This window comes from Mustela erminea, chromosome 6 (genome assembly GCF_009829155.1).
Source record: "Mustela erminea isolate mMusErm1 chromosome 6, mMusErm1.Pri, whole genome shotgun sequence".
In the NCBI taxonomy this organism is placed as follows: domain Eukaryota; kingdom Metazoa; phylum Chordata; class Mammalia; order Carnivora; family Mustelidae; genus Mustela; species Mustela erminea.
In genome coordinates, this window is record NC_045619.1 from 52,402,213 (window position 1) to 52,418,118 (window position 15,906).

Sequence of the window (15,906 nt, forward strand, 5' to 3'; positions counted from 1 at the left end):
AGATTTTTTGTTTTTTAAAGATTTTATTTATTTATTTGATAGAGAGAGACAAAACGAGAGAGAGAACATAAGCCGGGGGAGTGGGAGAGGGAAAATCAGGTTTCCTGCTGAGCAGGGAGCCTGGTGTGGGGCTCGAATCCAAGACTCTGGGATCATGACCTGAGCCGAAAGCAGACACTTAATGACTGAGCCACCTAGGCGCCCCAAGAAAAATTTTTAAAAATTAAAAAAGCAGGGTGCCTGGGTGCCTTCAGCTCAGGTCATGATCTCAGGATCCTGGGATCAAGCCCTGCATCGGGCTCTCCTCTGCTCTCTGCCCACCCCCCGCCTGCTCCCGCCTGCCTATCTACCTACTCAGAGAGATCTCTCTCTCTGTTAAATAAATAAATAAAATCTTTAAAAAAAAATTTTTTTTAAATCACAAATTCGTGGAGCGCCTGGGTGGCTCAGTTGGTTAAGCATCTGCCTTCGGCTCAGGTCATGATCCTGGAATCCCAGGATCAAGTCCAGCATTGGGATCCCTGCTCAGTGGGGAGTCTGCTTCTCCCTCTGACCTCTCCCCTCTCATCCTCTTTCTCTCTCTCTCTCTCATTCTCTCTCTTTCAAATAAATAAACATATAAATAAATAAAATCTTTGAGACTGAAGCACTACCTATTGTGCTAACAAGGCACCTAAATAAATAAAATCTTTTAAAAAAGGCACAAATTCCTGTCATTATGAGAAGAAGAAACAAACAAAAAACCACTCATCCAGAAAAGGAATAAAGAAAAGCTTATTTTAAAATGTTTAATTTGCAATATACTCAATACTGGGATTGAGGTGCTTTGTGGTGGGAATGCCACCTCATTCAATATATGGTAGGATGGTCATGTTCATGGTGAGATTCTTAAATGATTCTTGGAAATTCTGTGCCTGTTGAGATTTCTCTACAGTGGGTATAATATCCACTTAATAAGTCTATTTATATATGAGGATATTTACTTTTAGAGGCTATAGAGCAGAGATTACATGCTTTGGGTCTTTTCCTAGCATTTCTCTTTAATCAGTTGTGCAAATCCCATTAAACTAAATTGTTTCTTAACAGCAAAATCTGATGCTCATTTACATAGTTTTCTTTCAAGAGGAAAAGAAGTCAACCCTACCAAGCAGAGAGGAATTCTGAGTGTGTAACTTGCCTCAAAGTGTCTTACTTCCATTGATTTTTGTGGGCTTCTTTGGAAGGTTATTAAGTTATTCAAATAGAAGCATCTATAGTGTGTAATCAGTAACCTGTAATAGGATTTTTTTTCTGTTGTGTTGTGGACTACTGTCTTAACATGAAATTTCTCCTCTTATAAGCAGACATGAAGGCTATGAATTAGACTGCATCTAGGCTTCAAGAAATACAAATAATGCACTTAAATCTTGAGAATCACAGAACGAAAAGATACCTTAGAATCAACATAAATCTAACCTTGTCATGTTAAAGATGGGAAATTAAACCTAGTTTACTGGTTTACCAGGTTACTGCTAGAGCCAACATAAAAATGTAGGTTGTGTGAATATTGTGTTTTATTACTCTTTCTTATAAACCGTTTGGAAAACTTGGCCTGCCTATTAAAATTTAAGTCTGAATGCTCTTCTTAAGCACCAAATCAGGCTATTCTGGAGTCCATTTGCATGGTAATTTCTACAGATTTTGTCTAGTGATGATGATGAAAGAAGTAGCGACAAATCAGGAAAACCCTGACCAAACTCAGAAATTATTTCACATTAAATTGTCTAATTTGAGAGGGTGGGCTAACCGCCATATGACCAAAAACAAGTAAATGGGACTTTGTACCCCTGCCTGCCAGTTGGACAACTACATGAAAAAGTGCACAGGGAACCATGAGTCCCAGTTCCATACATAGCCTACTCCTCTCTCTTTATCCTTGGCCTCTGAACGCAGCAGACCTCATCTTGAGTCTTTATGTGTTGCCAGTAGGATTGTGTAGCTCTGTGTTCTGGAGAATTCTCTAGGACTACAAAAATTACCATGACTCTTCTGAAAAAATCCAAGCAGGCAAATCCAGCAAAATAGTTAAAATAAGAGTAAAAAAGACTATGTAAATGAATGACATGTTAATCTAGGAAGCTCTTGAAAATGTTTAAAAAAAAAATGGAGTTCTAAGGCCAGCCAAAATGGACAGCAACAGCTTCTTCCTCCCTAAGATCTAGTTCAGACAGATCCGACGGTCAATATTAACCTAAAGTTTATTTTCCTTTGAAATTGTGTGTAGGATGTTTGTATATAAGCCACATGGTTATCATTAATCTACATCATGATATTGAGAAACAGCAAAACCAGGCAATAATACAGACTGTGTTATCAGTCAGAGAATGGAGGCAAAAGCTAGGCACTGCAAAGGGATTGGTTTAAGAAATACTAATGTCTATGGGTTAGCGGACAATGGTTGGACAAGAAGGAGTCCCTCTTGTTAGGGCATTCTCTTCCTCCCACCCACACATTATTCTTTCCTCTTCCTTGGTGATCACAGACCGCTGGGTCTCTGCAAATTCACATTTTCACAGGGTGGAAGTCGGAAGTAGTGGGAGCGACGGAGTCGTCTTGGGGGTAAACCAGCCATTTGACGGCAAAGTTCATCTAGAAGAGAAGCAGAGCATAATGGGTTGGGAATGCAAAAAAGGTAACAAGGGCTTCCATGTTAAGAGATAGAGGGCCAAAAAAAAAAAAAAAAGAGATAGAGGGCCGTAGAGTGCTGTAGTGAAAGACTGAAGAGAACTAGATCTGGGCTACAACCCCAGATGTGCAGCTTACTGTTATTTATTACTTACTAGAAAGTTCCTTAACTTTGTTGAATCACACTATCCCTTCCAAGATAATAAGCATGAAATACCAGCCTCCACAGTGTAGTTGTGAGTTTTAAAATGAAATAATATGTGCAAAGTACCTAGCCCAGTTGGCAAGTAAATTTTAGGTTCCTCTGGATGCCTAGCTCCCAGTTCTTATAATCATGGATTTATTAATAGCAAAAACCATGAGATTCAATCACGGACTATCTGTTTACTACCTGCAAATAGCTAATTTTAGTAAGTCCCCTGAGACATCTGAAAGTGCCTAGAGTCCAAAGTACTCATCCCTCAGTCTCAAGGTGCTTCCCTTGCAGGTGCTTGCACAAGGCCAATGGGGGCAAGTAATAAGTTTCCTTCTGCGAAGTTAACTACAGCTCTTACTCAGAAGCTCAGTGCAGGATGGGCTGCTGAGTCAGAAAGGGCTGTGTCTGTGGTGCCTTCACCAACCACACTCACCGTTTGGGGCTGGCCATAGGGAAGGTGAGAAGTATGTTTATTCCCACAATGCATGGTTTATAACCACACACTTTGGACTCTTGTAATCTTGTTTTTCTTTTTTAAAGTTGTTCTACCCTCCTTTATTTCTAAATTTTCACAATAAGTAATTTCAATGGTTCTTGGAATTGGCAGACTGTTTAAAATGTTGCCAACTTCAAAATGTCCAATCTGGTTTATTTTTATTATTATTTATTTATAGGCTCTATACAAACATCAGTGTCTACAAATTAGTAGATTTTTTTTTTTTTTTTTTTTTTACAAAGTTGTTCCTTTATGAACATGGCTGCCAATTCTTAATCTACTATTTGTAATGGCTGACTTGGCTTTTTTTTTTTTTTAAGTTTTCTTTCTTTTTTTTTTTTATTTTTGTAATCTCTATACCTAATGAGTGACTCAAACTCATGACCCCAAGATCAAGAGTTGCATGCTTTTCAGACTGAGCCAGCTAGCTGGCCCTGACTTGTGCTTTTCACCTTGAACCCCAGTGAGCTTCAAAGCAGCTAGGGCTTCAGAAAGCTCTATGTGTAGGAGAAGGTGGGGGTTACAACCTAGCTGGAAAGAGACCCAAGCACCGTTTTCTTACATATTAAGCATACTTCTTTACTTAGATTGCTTATTTAGCATAACTTGGCAAACCAGGGGTTGATGGGGGTTAAGGAGGTGGCCTAACGCCCTCCTCAGAAGCCAGACCTTGGAACCATTAGGACCATGTTTCTACTCCTCTCTCTCATAACTACCCCTCCCACTGACACCCAGCCATCATCTTACCTTTCATAACTTCGTGTTCTTTACAGACAAGACGAGAGCAGATCTCATTGTTGATGATGTACATACGTCGTAAACTGCCAGAGTCCCAGTAACATGATTAGGAAAGTAGATAGAAAAGAGCATTGGGAGGGAGAACTAGCCTAGGCCAAGGTTGCCTGCTCAACTTCTGTATTCCCCACTCTCCCTAACTGTTCTCCTCCACTCTGGATTTCCTTAATTTTTCTGGACTGCTTTTTCTTCCCTCCCAGAGGAATGCAGGGGATGGAATGGTATTAATTATTCTTCTTAGTGCTACTTTGCACACTCCCACCTAGAGTTAAGTTGAATACTCCTCCCCGCTATTGGATCTTTCGCGTCAGCCTTTTTCCGTGAGGTACTAGATTTCACTGTACCAGTACTTCTCTCATGACTATCTTTTCCCCAGCTCTCATCTCACTAGCCTTCTAGCATCTAGTCTTACTGGTCAGTCTGTTCTCCATATACCTCAGTTCAGATTCCGGGTTCTATCTGGCACCAGCGGGAATAGCTAAGGATCATGTTAAAAACTCCTTCTAGCTTCCAAAAAGTGAAATCCCAGAGTGGGTGTTCATTAAGCAGTTACGGACATGAAACCACTACCATGGATGATGCTTTCTACCCGTCCTGGGACCCCTTACCTTGTGAAACATAACTGATGAATGCATTGTTTAACTGGCCGATGCACAGAGTAGAGTCTCGTGCAGGCAAATTTTTCATCCCGGCAGTCTGAAGAAGTCCAGCAGAGAAAACAGGGATCCACAAAGGATTCAAGAGACGGAAGAAGGTAGACAGAATGGGGGAAAAAAATACAAAGTGATCTCTACACAGGATTATTACAAGTTGGGGGAATGCCCTCCCTATTGGCCAAAAGAGAATGGTAGAAAATTGGCTGAAATAAAATTTAGGTGCTTTCCTACCTGGAAGCAAAAGTAGATAAAATAATCTCAGGGTTCTTCTAGGAAAGTCTTTCTAGGGTTATCCAGGTGGCCATATGAAATATAAACTGAGATGCTTTTAACCCCATTCTAAAGAATCAGAATTCTTAGGGGGGCCACAGTTTCTGTTTTAGTAGTTTCCAATCCTAGATGCACATCAGAATCATCAGTACAATAGAGAGAGCAACTTTGGGCATGGCAACCAGAGTAATACTGAGTCCTTGCTGTCACTTCCTAACTCATTAACCACCACAGAAAGTCCAAAGGCAGCTTAGGAAGAGGAATCTTTCAGGACCATCCAACAATGGTCCCATCTTTTTCCCATGAGCTTGAGGATAAGACTTCATTAAAAAAAAAAAAAAAAAAGTAGAAATGAAGGGCACTAAAAATACTCCTTGAGAAAGAACTGGAAGCAAGCTAGAAGGTATATCAAGTATCCTCCAAAGAGCAAGGAGGTATGAATCCCTGAGAAGAAAGCTGAAGAAAAAGATGTGCAAAAGACATTCATACCTGTTGTGGTATTTTTATCAGCAGGAGAAGCTGGAAGAGAGAAATTTTACTCAGTTATTACCAGTTCTAGAAGTCACTACTGCAACTGTCATGTTACCTCACTTATAAATAAAAAACCAAAGGAGTTGATAGTGCTTTTAGCAACTTCTAACAGAAAACCCACAGTGGGCTGTACTGTTCCACAAAACTGGAAAGATTTAGAAGTTAGGATGGGAAATCTGATTTTGCCTTTCTCCTCTTCTAGAATTGAAAATGTATCTTTGTTTTGTTGACCAAAAGCACATTTAGTGGAGACACCAGGCAAGGATCCCTATGCCCAGAAGAGCTTCATCCTACAGTTAAGGAGAGAAAAGACTATTACCCTATAGAAGCTCTTACTCATAAAAGAAAATTTCTTCTCTGTAAATCAAATACATCATCGTGGGTTCTCAGATAAAAGTTATTCAGCAAAGAATAGCAAAGGTCACAGCCATAGCCAAACCTAATCTAAGGTCAAGTTAAATACAGGCCTAACTTGTAGAATGAATTATAGGAGTAAGATGAGTCTTGGGAAGACACTAACCATGGGATTTATGTGTCAAAATGCCATTGGAAGAGTTGCTGGTAGATAGAATACTATGGGAAGAATGCTACATGATCTCATCTATTCCCTGGTTTCAATGGCAGACTTACATGCTGAGAATTCTCAGACTTCTACTTCCAGCCCAGATCTCTTCCAAGCTCCCAACCTTTAAAGCCACCTGCCATTTTATGGAAGAGTTTGTCGATTTTTCAAAGATCCTTCAAATCTAACATGTCTTAAACTGTCCTACTTACCCTTCACCAATTCAACATGCTCTTCAGTGAATGGTCCCACCATCTACCCAACAGGACACTGGACATCATCTCAACAGTCCCCTATCATAGCTCACACCCTGCCTCCACCTCAGTGAGTTCAGGCCATCATCTTTTATTGGGACTAGTGCAATAGCATCCTGGCTGGATTTCCAATTCACAAATCTGATGGGAACCTTTCTTTGTCTAAAACTATTCTGATGGGTTTTTAGTTCCGTCCTAAGCCTTTCTTGGATCGTGTTTCCTTCACCCCAGATCTCTTCTCCCTAATTACTCGATTCACTTCCTGTTGTCATTCTAGAAGCCACTTAATCAGTGTGTCCTCCACAGAACCCTTTCCTAAGCCCCGGCACTGACTATACTCAAGGACTCTCTTAGTCTTCTATTCCTTCTGTTGCTTATCCTGATTCTGGCATTTTGTGAAATTAAATAAAGTTACCCATTTGTTAATCTTGTGTAGTAGACAAAAAAAAAAAATACCAAGTAAAAGAAAATCAGTTTTGTTCATCTTATATTCCTGATACTCAGTAGTAGGTTTGCAATAACTATTTCTTCAAAATCTAGTTTCTGTCTCCTTTTCCCACATCCTACCCTTTGTTTCTTGTAGGTTTTGCCCTAATTGTTTTAAAAAAATGTTTCTTCAATGTGCCAAGCTCTATTTTGTGTTCAAATCTTGGAACATACTGTTCCTTCTTTGACTGCCTGGCTGGCTCCAGTTCTTCTTTCAAGAATCGGTTCAACCGTTACTTCGAGGAAGTTTCCCTTTAGCTTCCCAAACATTGACTGTTTATATATTTGTCTTGCCTTTACCCACCCAGGCTTGGAAACTCTGAGGAAAAGATCACATATTGGTGTTTTGTACATCAAACAGCCAGCACAATCCCTGCATGTTACGGGATCAAAAATGCCATTCATCTAAATTGAACTGTTGGAAGAATGTGCTCATTGAACTGTAGTCGCGTCTATTTCGGATCCTTCACCAGCTGTACTGCCTTCCAGAATGGGCTCTGGGGAAAGCCCAGAATGGCCCCAGTGGCCCTGGGATCCCCATCTGAACTCACCCAGGTCATCTGTGGAAGGCTCGATATCAGCCAGAACTGAAAAGGCACAAAACAGCAGGTGTGAGGAGGGCTTTGAACTGGCAAGGGGGAAGGCAGAGGAGAAAAAGGAAGAATGGAGGGGTGCCTGGGCGGCTCAGTCGGTTAAGTGTCTGACTCTTGGTTTCAGCTCAGGTCATGATCTCAGGGTCTTGAGATCAAACTGCAGCTTGGGCTCTGCACTGGGCCTGGAGCCTGCTTCGGATTTTCTCTCTGCCCCTCCCCCCATAAAAAAAAAAAAGATTGAGAAAAAGGGAGAATGGAGGTATTGGGGCAAAGTCAAGGCTGTGGCTGGGTTTGTGTGTTATTTCCAAGGGATTAGGGTTAATTGAAGTAATTGTGAAATTTTTTGAAGAATATTTGGCCTACTGACGTTATAGTTTATTATACATGCCTTGTTTTAGGTATTCATCCACTTTGTTTCATCTTTTTAGAGGACTGGGGGACTCCTTCCCATGATCCCACTGTCACTGAACAAAACACCCCCAATCTCTCTATTCCTTTCTTAGACAAAAATACAGGACTAATTCAAAAGCTGGAATATATTGTGGATATTAACAAGACTCAAGCCATTTTAAAAGCAGTAGTAAGACTTACCTGTTTCATCTGTAGAGGGCTCATTCACCAGATCTGCAAAGACACAGCACAGGAAATAAAAACACACAGGCAGGGCACTTGGGTGGCTCAGTGGGTTAAGCCTCTGCCTTTAGCTCAGGTCATGATCTCAGGGTTCTGGGACTGAGTCCCGCATGGGGCTCTCCGCTCATCAGTGAGCCTGCTTCCCCTCTCTCTCTGCCTGTCTCTCTGCCTACTTGTGATCTCTCTGTCAAATAAACAAATCTTAAAAAAAATATATTAAAAAACACAGGCAGAAAAAGTGGGAAAGAGAAGCAGAAAAAAGGGTTGATCTAAAAGGAGGCAAGAAAGATCGAAATGAAAGGATGTGGGCTCCTGGGCCATATCCTCACAGCATCAGTGGTATCTAAGACAGACACTTGGGTCTGCATGAGCTCAGAGTGCCCACTGACCTCTTTTCTATGCCTCATTTATCATTGTACACATATCATCCTCAATCCTTCTGTTCCCAGGATGAAAACAAAGAAAAAGGGTAGCTTACTAGGATCTTCTGTGAATGTCTCTAGAGTCACTGGAGTCACATCATCTGAATAAAGAAAAAAAGCAGGAAACATTTATTTTTAATTAAAGTAATTTTTGAAGATTTTATTTATTTGCGGGGCGCTTGGGTGGCTCAGTGGGTTAAGCCTCTGCCTTCAGCTCAGGTCATGATCTCAGGGTCCTGGAATGAGCCCCGCATCAGGCTCTCTGCTCAGCAGGGAGGCTGCTTCCCCCCTTTTTCTGCCTGCCTCTCTGCCAACTTGTGATCTCTCTCTCTGTCAAATAAATAAATAAAATATTTTTTAAAATGATTTCATTTATTTGAGATAGAGAGAGAAAAAAAACCATGAGCAGTGGGGAGGGGCAGAGGGAGAGGGAGAAGCAGACTTCTCACTGAGCAGGGAGCCTCTACTTGATCCCAGCACCCCGGGACCATGACCTGAGCTGAAGGCACATGCTTAACCAACTGAGCCACCCAGGGGCCCCCAGAAAACACTTTCTGAGCATTCCCTGTCCCCCTCCCATTCTTGCACTCACAGTAAGTGAAATCTTTCTAGCACAGTTGCCAATGCTCAGTGAGTATCCCACAATTGTTTTTCGTTGTTTGTTTCTCCACCCAAGTCCTTTCCCCACAAACCAAACAAATGTCAGTTTCCCACTTCCATGAATATACACATACAGTCCTAGCCCAGAATATCCTTTTCCCTTTGTCTCCTTTACCTACACGCCCATCAGATAATCCTCCACAGGCATCCCCTAAGTTTAGGAATAGAAGAATAACATATTTCATTGTCCTATCAGATAATAATGTAATAGCTAATTTGGGTTTACTAGGTGCCAGGCACTATTTAAAAAATCTGTTTTTACAGATGATAAAATTTGAGCACCCAACAAGTAAATAATTTACCCAAGGTTATACAGCTTGTTGCAAGTACAACGGATTGATGATCTCTTTGCAATACTTATTTTTAAGTGCAAATTGTCTTTACCAAAGACACTGATTCCGATAATTACAGGTTTGAAATAATTGGATATCAGTTTGCTGATATGTTTACATACAAGTATGCTCACCCAAGGCAATGTGGATGATTTTCTTTTATTTATTTATTTATTTATTTATTTATTTATTTGACAGACAGAGATCACAAGTAGGCAGAGAGGCAGTCAGGGAGAGGAGGAGGCAGGCTCCCTGCTGAACAGAGAGCCCTATTCAGGGCTTGATCCCAGAACCCTGGGATCATGACCTGAGTCGAAGGCAGAGGCTTTAACCCATTGAGCCACCCAGGCACTCTGTGAATGATTTTCCGATGCTCAGAAGAAGTGAGGTGAGAGAAGAGAGGGTGTGTTTGTAGAGAATACCTTGCAGTTAATCATTGGAAAGTAAAGGCAGTAGGAAAAATAAAAAAATAAATGGTCCAGGTCTTAAGGTGGAATCTATTAGGATATGCTAAGAAAACTGTATCTGAAACTATAAATAACAGCACTACTTAAAACAAATTCTCTCAACTTTATTATTTTTTAAAGGTTTTATTAATTTATTTGGCAGAGAAAGAGAGCACAAGTAGGCAGAGAGGCAGGCAGTGAGCCGAGGAGGGAAGCAGGCTCCCCGCTGAACAAAGAGCCCCACGACACAGGGCTCCATCCCAGGACCCTGAGATCATGACCTAAGCCGAAGGCAGAGGCCCAACCCCCTGAGCCACCCAGGCGCCCCAAATCGTCTCAACTTTAAAAAGCAAAATAACAACGCAATGTTAACACCTAATTATTTAAATATCCCATCTATAATTACTCTTTCTTGCAGATGACTTATCGTCATAATCTACTTTGCCCACTAGGGGTCAGCAAATTGTTTGCTTTGACTTTTTCCTTACAACTTCAGCGTCTAAATGCTGCGTTTTGTCTGGAGAAAATAGCGTTTTTATAAAGCATGCCAGAGCAATTGACCACTGTGGCAGAGGCAAAACGCAAATAATGCATTCTGAAGCAATTTCCCCGGCTGCTTACATTATCCTCTTTTAAAAAATAATTCCAGGTAGAAAGTCATCAGATCTGACAAAAGAGCCCTTTTATAGTTAACACTCAGCATTAGCTTTCATATTTCAGATGAAATTTTGGTAAAAGAAATCGAAGTCTGTTCCAATCCCCAGGACGTTTGAAAAACCACTAGCGCGAGTCCTTCCAAAAACCCTTAAGAGGGGAGTGGAGCCTTTCCAGGGTGTAGCTAAATGCCGCCAGTTCCTTTTCTATCTGCATTCCAGTCCAGTCGCTCACAGATATGCAAGTGAACCGGTGGGTGAGCAGAGGGGTTAAGAATGAGTTCTTGCCGTCACCTCAGAATTTCTGGATGGAGTACTGGTTTTTGGTGTATTCCTCAGATTATCCATCTTTCCCGTGAGCTACCACCGCATAAATGCTTATCTAGGATTCATGTTCTCTGAAAAGAAATCTTAAGTAGGCAATTTTTAAAAAGATTTTATTTATTTATTTGACAGAGAGAGACACAGGGAGAGCAGAAACACAAGCAGGGGGAGTGGGAGAGGGAGAAGCCGGCTTCCTGCCCCGCAGAGAGCCTGATGTGGGTTTCGATCCCAAGACCCTGGGATCATGACCTGAGCTGAAGGCAGACCCTTAACGACTGAGCCACCCAGGCGCCCCTTAAGTAAGCAATTTTTAAAAAGATTTTATTTATTAGGGACAGAAAGCATGGCTCAAGCGGCGTGGGGGTGGGGGGGACCATGGGAAGGGATGGCAGCAGGCAGCGGGAGAAGGAGACTCCCCTGTGAGGCAGAGAGTCCCACGCAGGGTCTATCCCAGGAACCCCAGATCATGACCTGAGCCAAAGGCAGACACTTAACTGACTGAGTTACCCAGGAGCCCCTTAAATAAACATTTTATTTTATTTTATTTATTTTTAAATGCTTTACTTATTTGATGGGGAGAGAGAGAGAGAGCACAAGCAGGGGGAGCAGCAGCAGAAGGAGAGGGAGAGCAGACTCCCCATTGAACAGAGAGCCCACACGGGGCTCAACCCCAGGACCCTGAGCTCATGACCCTAGCCGAAGGCAGATGCTTAACCGATTGAGCCACTCAGGCGCCCCTTAAGTAAGCATTTTTTTTTTAAGATTTTATTTATTTGACAGAAATCACAAGTAGGCAGAGAGATAGGCAGAGAGAAAGGAAGAAGCAGGCTCCCCGCTGAGCAGAGAGCCAGATGTGGGGCTCCATCCCAGGACCCCGGGATTATGACCCGAGTGGAAGGCAGAGGCTTTAACCTACCAAGCCACCCAGGTGCCCCTTAAGTGCATTTTAATCATATTTCTTCTAGAAAAGCACCCCAAACTTGTAGACAAGGACTAGACTTTAACCAGCCCAGAGAATGAATGCAAAAGTTCTTTGCTAATGCTGAACTCTGAAGGCTCAGAAAATTTGGGATTCATAATTCTTTACCTGAAACAGATTAAAAAAAAAATTGTGTTTCTTTATTTTTATCTTCTGTACCACGATGTACAGAAAGAAATTATATTGTGCCCCAATGCACACATAGAAAATTGAAATGAGTTTTAAAAGATAATGCTTTACTCTGGAAATGTTCTTGCAATGTACCCCACTTTTATTTTAGTCTGTACTAATTCATTAAAAATTACCCATTGTGATCTGCTAATTTGATTTTATGGTCCATTAATGGGTTACATACTGCTGTGTTCTCAGGAGTTGGGAAAAGTAAGAGATAAATTGTAATAATGTTGAATGTCTAGAGGCAGAGTGGAGATGTTTGATTGGAGTTTCCATCATCAAGCTGTAGGAAGTGGCCACTTGGAAACCAAAACTTTTGGTTTCTGTCCATTAGTGCCAGAATTTCGCTGTAGTACTGAGATGACTTTTTATTCTGTCTGCATGTTAGTTTCTCTGTTGCTACATGGATAGGAAAAAGCTGTTAAGATTAGTAGGGTTTTCTCAGTGAGATAAGAGCTACATATAGGAGAGTAGAAACAAGAGATGGGTATAGAGGAGGATTTAGGCAAGGTATTTCTCTTGTTAAAAACTAAGAAGGTTTGTAGCTCCTGGGTGGCTCAGTTGTAAAGCATCTCCCTTCAGCTCGGGTCATGATCCCGAATCCTGGGATCGAGTCCCATATCAGGCTTTCTGCTGGGTGGGAAGCCTGCTTCTTCTTCTCCCACTCCCCTTCCTTGTGTTTCCTCTCTTGCTGTGTCTCTTTCTGTCAAATAAATAAATAAAATCTTTAAAAAAAAAATAAAGGCAAGGAACGTTTATGAACAGGATAACAGGGTTGTGGAAACTGGTGAGTTGAATCCGATTTTCCATACTTAGGCAATGTGATTCTCTGTTATATTATAGATGCTTTAACTCTGACCATTCATCTGCATTATTCTTATAGCCCCAGCAGATAGGGCACATGACTGACTCAGCTGGAAGAGCATATTACTCTTGAATCACGGGGTCTTGCGTTCAAACCCACACTGGGGGTAGAGATTCCTTAAATATATACTAAAAACACAGACGAGTCCAGATCCAAAGGTTTACCTACCTCCTCGTTGACCACTGACTCCTAGTGGTGTCCAATCTGTACCAAAGGACAGAGAAGAGGGATAAATGACTCCAGCTCTACACCCCATCAAGCTTTTATAGGATGAATCAAAAAATGATGGGAAATGGTTGTACTTTATTTTTCTGCATTGTATTTCTGTATAGTTCAGTACAAAATTACTCAGACCATTAGTGCTGACATGGAAATCCTCAAGAAAAATACATTCCTGAGAATAAAGCCCTGCTTTGCCAAGCCCTGACATGGGATGCCCTCTTGCCCTCATTCCCTAGCAGGAGTCAGATCCTGTTCAGCAGTTGGGGCTAACAGCCTTTCTGAAGTGTCCTGTCCTAACCCCACAGCCATAGTACGAACTATTATGAACAAGGCACAAAGTAATTTTCTGACAGTGTGGACCTGGCAGCATGAGAAAATAGAGCAGGATTTCTTCAAGGTGCCAAGATTCCCTTTCCATGGCCAATCTTTCAGCTCTGTTCTGTGACATCTGTGATAGCTTTTCTTTAGCACATAGCTTGGCACGTTTGTGTGCATGTGAATGCATGTGTGTGTGTGCCGGAGCTAGTGTGGGTAGGTGTGAGTGTATATATTCCCACTGTGCCCCTTCACGCACTGAATTTGGTCCCGTTTCTTATTAGCTGTTTCTTATTAGCTGTCTCCGTATGTTTGCAAACACATTGGCGTGTCAGCTTCTCTTTCCTCTGTTGACCGGTACATTGATGTGTGTGTGTGACCCTCTTTTGGGGTTAATAAGCATTTGTGTGGATCTTATATTCATAACCCTCCACATACTTCCCAAGTCTGAGATCATCTCTGGTCTCATCCCAGCCCCTGCTTGTCAGACACAAATCTGCCCTTTTCTTGAATATTAGTTCTAGAACTCGGGAGCCAGAACGACTGCTGCCAGTCCCCGTCACCGACCCACCCCATAACCTACAGCTCCACATTCCCCCCAGGAGCTGGAGAAAAGATTGAAGGGAGGGACTCACCAGAGGGGATGAAGAGGGCAGTGAGGAACAGCAGCACCTTGGGTCCCAAGAGCAGCATATCTGAGAGTGGTGTTGGGAGAGGAGAAGCTGTGATGTTCAGGACACATCAGCATCTGAGGCCCAGGCAGGGCTGCCTGGAGGGTCCCTGTCTCTTTGTCTGCCCAGGGCTTTCCCTGGTCCCCTGTGCAACTCCAGCCTTTTCTCTTTTCTTTCACCCAACATTTCTCCCTCAAATTCTCTCTTTGATCACTTACCATTACTCTCATTCTCATGCCTTTTTTCTGCCAAGTCAGAGGAAACTATATATTCTCGATGGTGCATGGTTGCCCCCAGTGTGTGGCCACTTTCACCCCCAGTGTCTAGTTTTTTGATATCCGTGACTTTTAAATATCATCCACTTATCTTGGTGTCTCGTTTTGAATTCCAAGGATAAATGGGGTATTCACTCAATCCAAGTCAGTGACATTCCCCACGGCCCCCCTCCGGCCTTCACACACACACACACACACACACACACACACACACACACCCCGCACACCCTTTGTCTGTCTAGGGTTTTGTACAATCAAACAACTCACTGTGTATTTTTCCTCTGCTCTGTCCACCGAGTCCTTTGGCTGCCGAATGGGCCCCTCTCCTTCTCACGCTGTTTCTACTTTGGCTGGAGAGTAAGATGAACAGGGCCACTCCCTGGGAAGGACTTCAAATTTGGCCTACTCTGAAACAATGAGATGAGGGAGAGCGAGGGAGAGAGAGAGAGAGAGAGAGAGAAAGCCAGGCTGGAGGAGTGTGATGAGGCGGGAATGAGAAGGGGGCTGGGGCTTTGCAGTCACTCACACCCTCATTCCAAAGGTTATGACCACACCAGTGAGGGATGCTGCTGTTCTCTGGGAGGCCGGGCTTCCGCTGGCAAAAGCCTTTCTTCCATGAGCTTCTTTTCCCTCTTGCAACCTGGCCCCAGTCCCTAGTCCCCAGCCCCTTTCTGCCTTGGGTTCCTTTTCATCTTTGGATGGTCGGCCATCCTTCCTCTTCTGCCCTTCTCTGTCCGTCCTCCATGTTTGAATCTTCTCCCTCCTCCTGTCTCGCTGTCTTCGCCAGCACTCATCTCTTCACCACCAGCCAATTCCTTTATATTCCTATATTTCTCTCGCTCTCTTTTTTCTCTTTCTTGACCCACACACATTCCAGAATGTGGTTCCCCCACCCCCGGGAATCCTATTTATTCCATATTCAAACACACACAGACACCACATGAGTTTTGTCCAAGAGGAGGGTTGGCTGTTAGGAAATGCTGAAAAATATAGTACCGTCTGAATCCTTTTGAAGTGGGGAGGAGCTCTGTGAGAAGACATGTTAGTCTTCTTCTGTCTTTTGACTTTGTTTACATTTATGCTCAGAATCCTGGTTTCTGGAATCTTCAGGAGAAAAGGCCATTAGAAGCCCAAAGAAAACTGGGAGCCAAGCTCACTTTTCTGGCCTTATTTTCCAACAGTACTTTCCCCCACATCATGTCATAAGTAGAGGACACTTTCTGTGATCCAGGAGTTTTAAAGACTTTGTATTTGTTCTTATTCACTGAGACCGAGGGGCTACGCTGGTAAAAATGTCTCCACTTTGGAGGGAATAAATTTGAATTCCAGAAATGCAAATCTGAGGGATTGTTGAGCTGCTGTGCATTTGCTAGGGTGTAAGTTTCATTCCGTGTGAGCTCCTTGAGTCTACATTGTCTGTCTCCCTGAGGAG

At 42.5% G+C, this 15,906-nt stretch overlaps 1 protein-coding gene across 5 annotated transcripts; it reads right to left on the bottom strand.

Moving 5' to 3' along the window:
* Nucleotides 1-774: 774 nt before the first annotated feature.
* On the bottom strand, nucleotides 775-15,015 carry MFAP5 (microfibril associated protein 5). Of its 5 annotated transcripts, none has more exons than XM_032347174.1 (10): nucleotides 14,742-15,015; nucleotides 14,164-14,250; nucleotides 13,160-13,195; nucleotides 8,615-8,659; nucleotides 8,095-8,127; nucleotides 7,462-7,497; nucleotides 5,567-5,596; nucleotides 4,760-4,847; nucleotides 4,104-4,177; nucleotides 775-2,628 (listed from the first exon to the last, which is right to left on the bottom strand). In XM_032347174.1, the coding sequence occupies exons 2-10, from the start codon at nucleotides 14,219-14,221 to the stop codon at nucleotides 2,516-2,518; spliced, it is 513 nt and encodes a 170-aa protein (XP_032203065.1). In that variant the 5' UTR covers nucleotides 14,222-14,250; nucleotides 14,742-15,015; the 3' UTR covers nucleotides 775-2,515. The 5 variants fall into 5 exon arrangements, with proteins under 5 accessions (XP_032203065.1, XP_032203064.1, XP_032203067.1 ...); XM_032347173.1 differs by having other exon boundaries at nucleotides 14,164-14,223; nucleotides 14,742-15,013; XM_032347176.1 differs by lacking the exon at nucleotides 8,615-8,659 and having other exon boundaries at nucleotides 14,164-14,223; nucleotides 14,742-15,014.
* Between the last annotated feature and the right edge of the window lie 891 nt (nucleotides 15,016-15,906).

Bases quoted from the DNA above. Each gene is read 5' to 3' on its own strand.
- MFAP5 (XM_032347174.1), bottom strand. From the start codon at position 14,221: ATGCTGCTCTTGGGACCCAAGGTGCTGCTGTTCCTCACTGCCCTCTTC. The intron at 13,196-14,163 runs GTGAGTCCCTCC...CCTTTGGTACAG, and splicing joins TGCCCTCTTCATCCCCTCTG to ATTGGACACCACTAGGAGTC. The intron at 4,178-4,759 runs GTAAGGGGTCCC...GGACTCTGGCAG, and splicing joins CATCAGTTATGTTTCACAAG to TTTACGACGTATGTACATCA.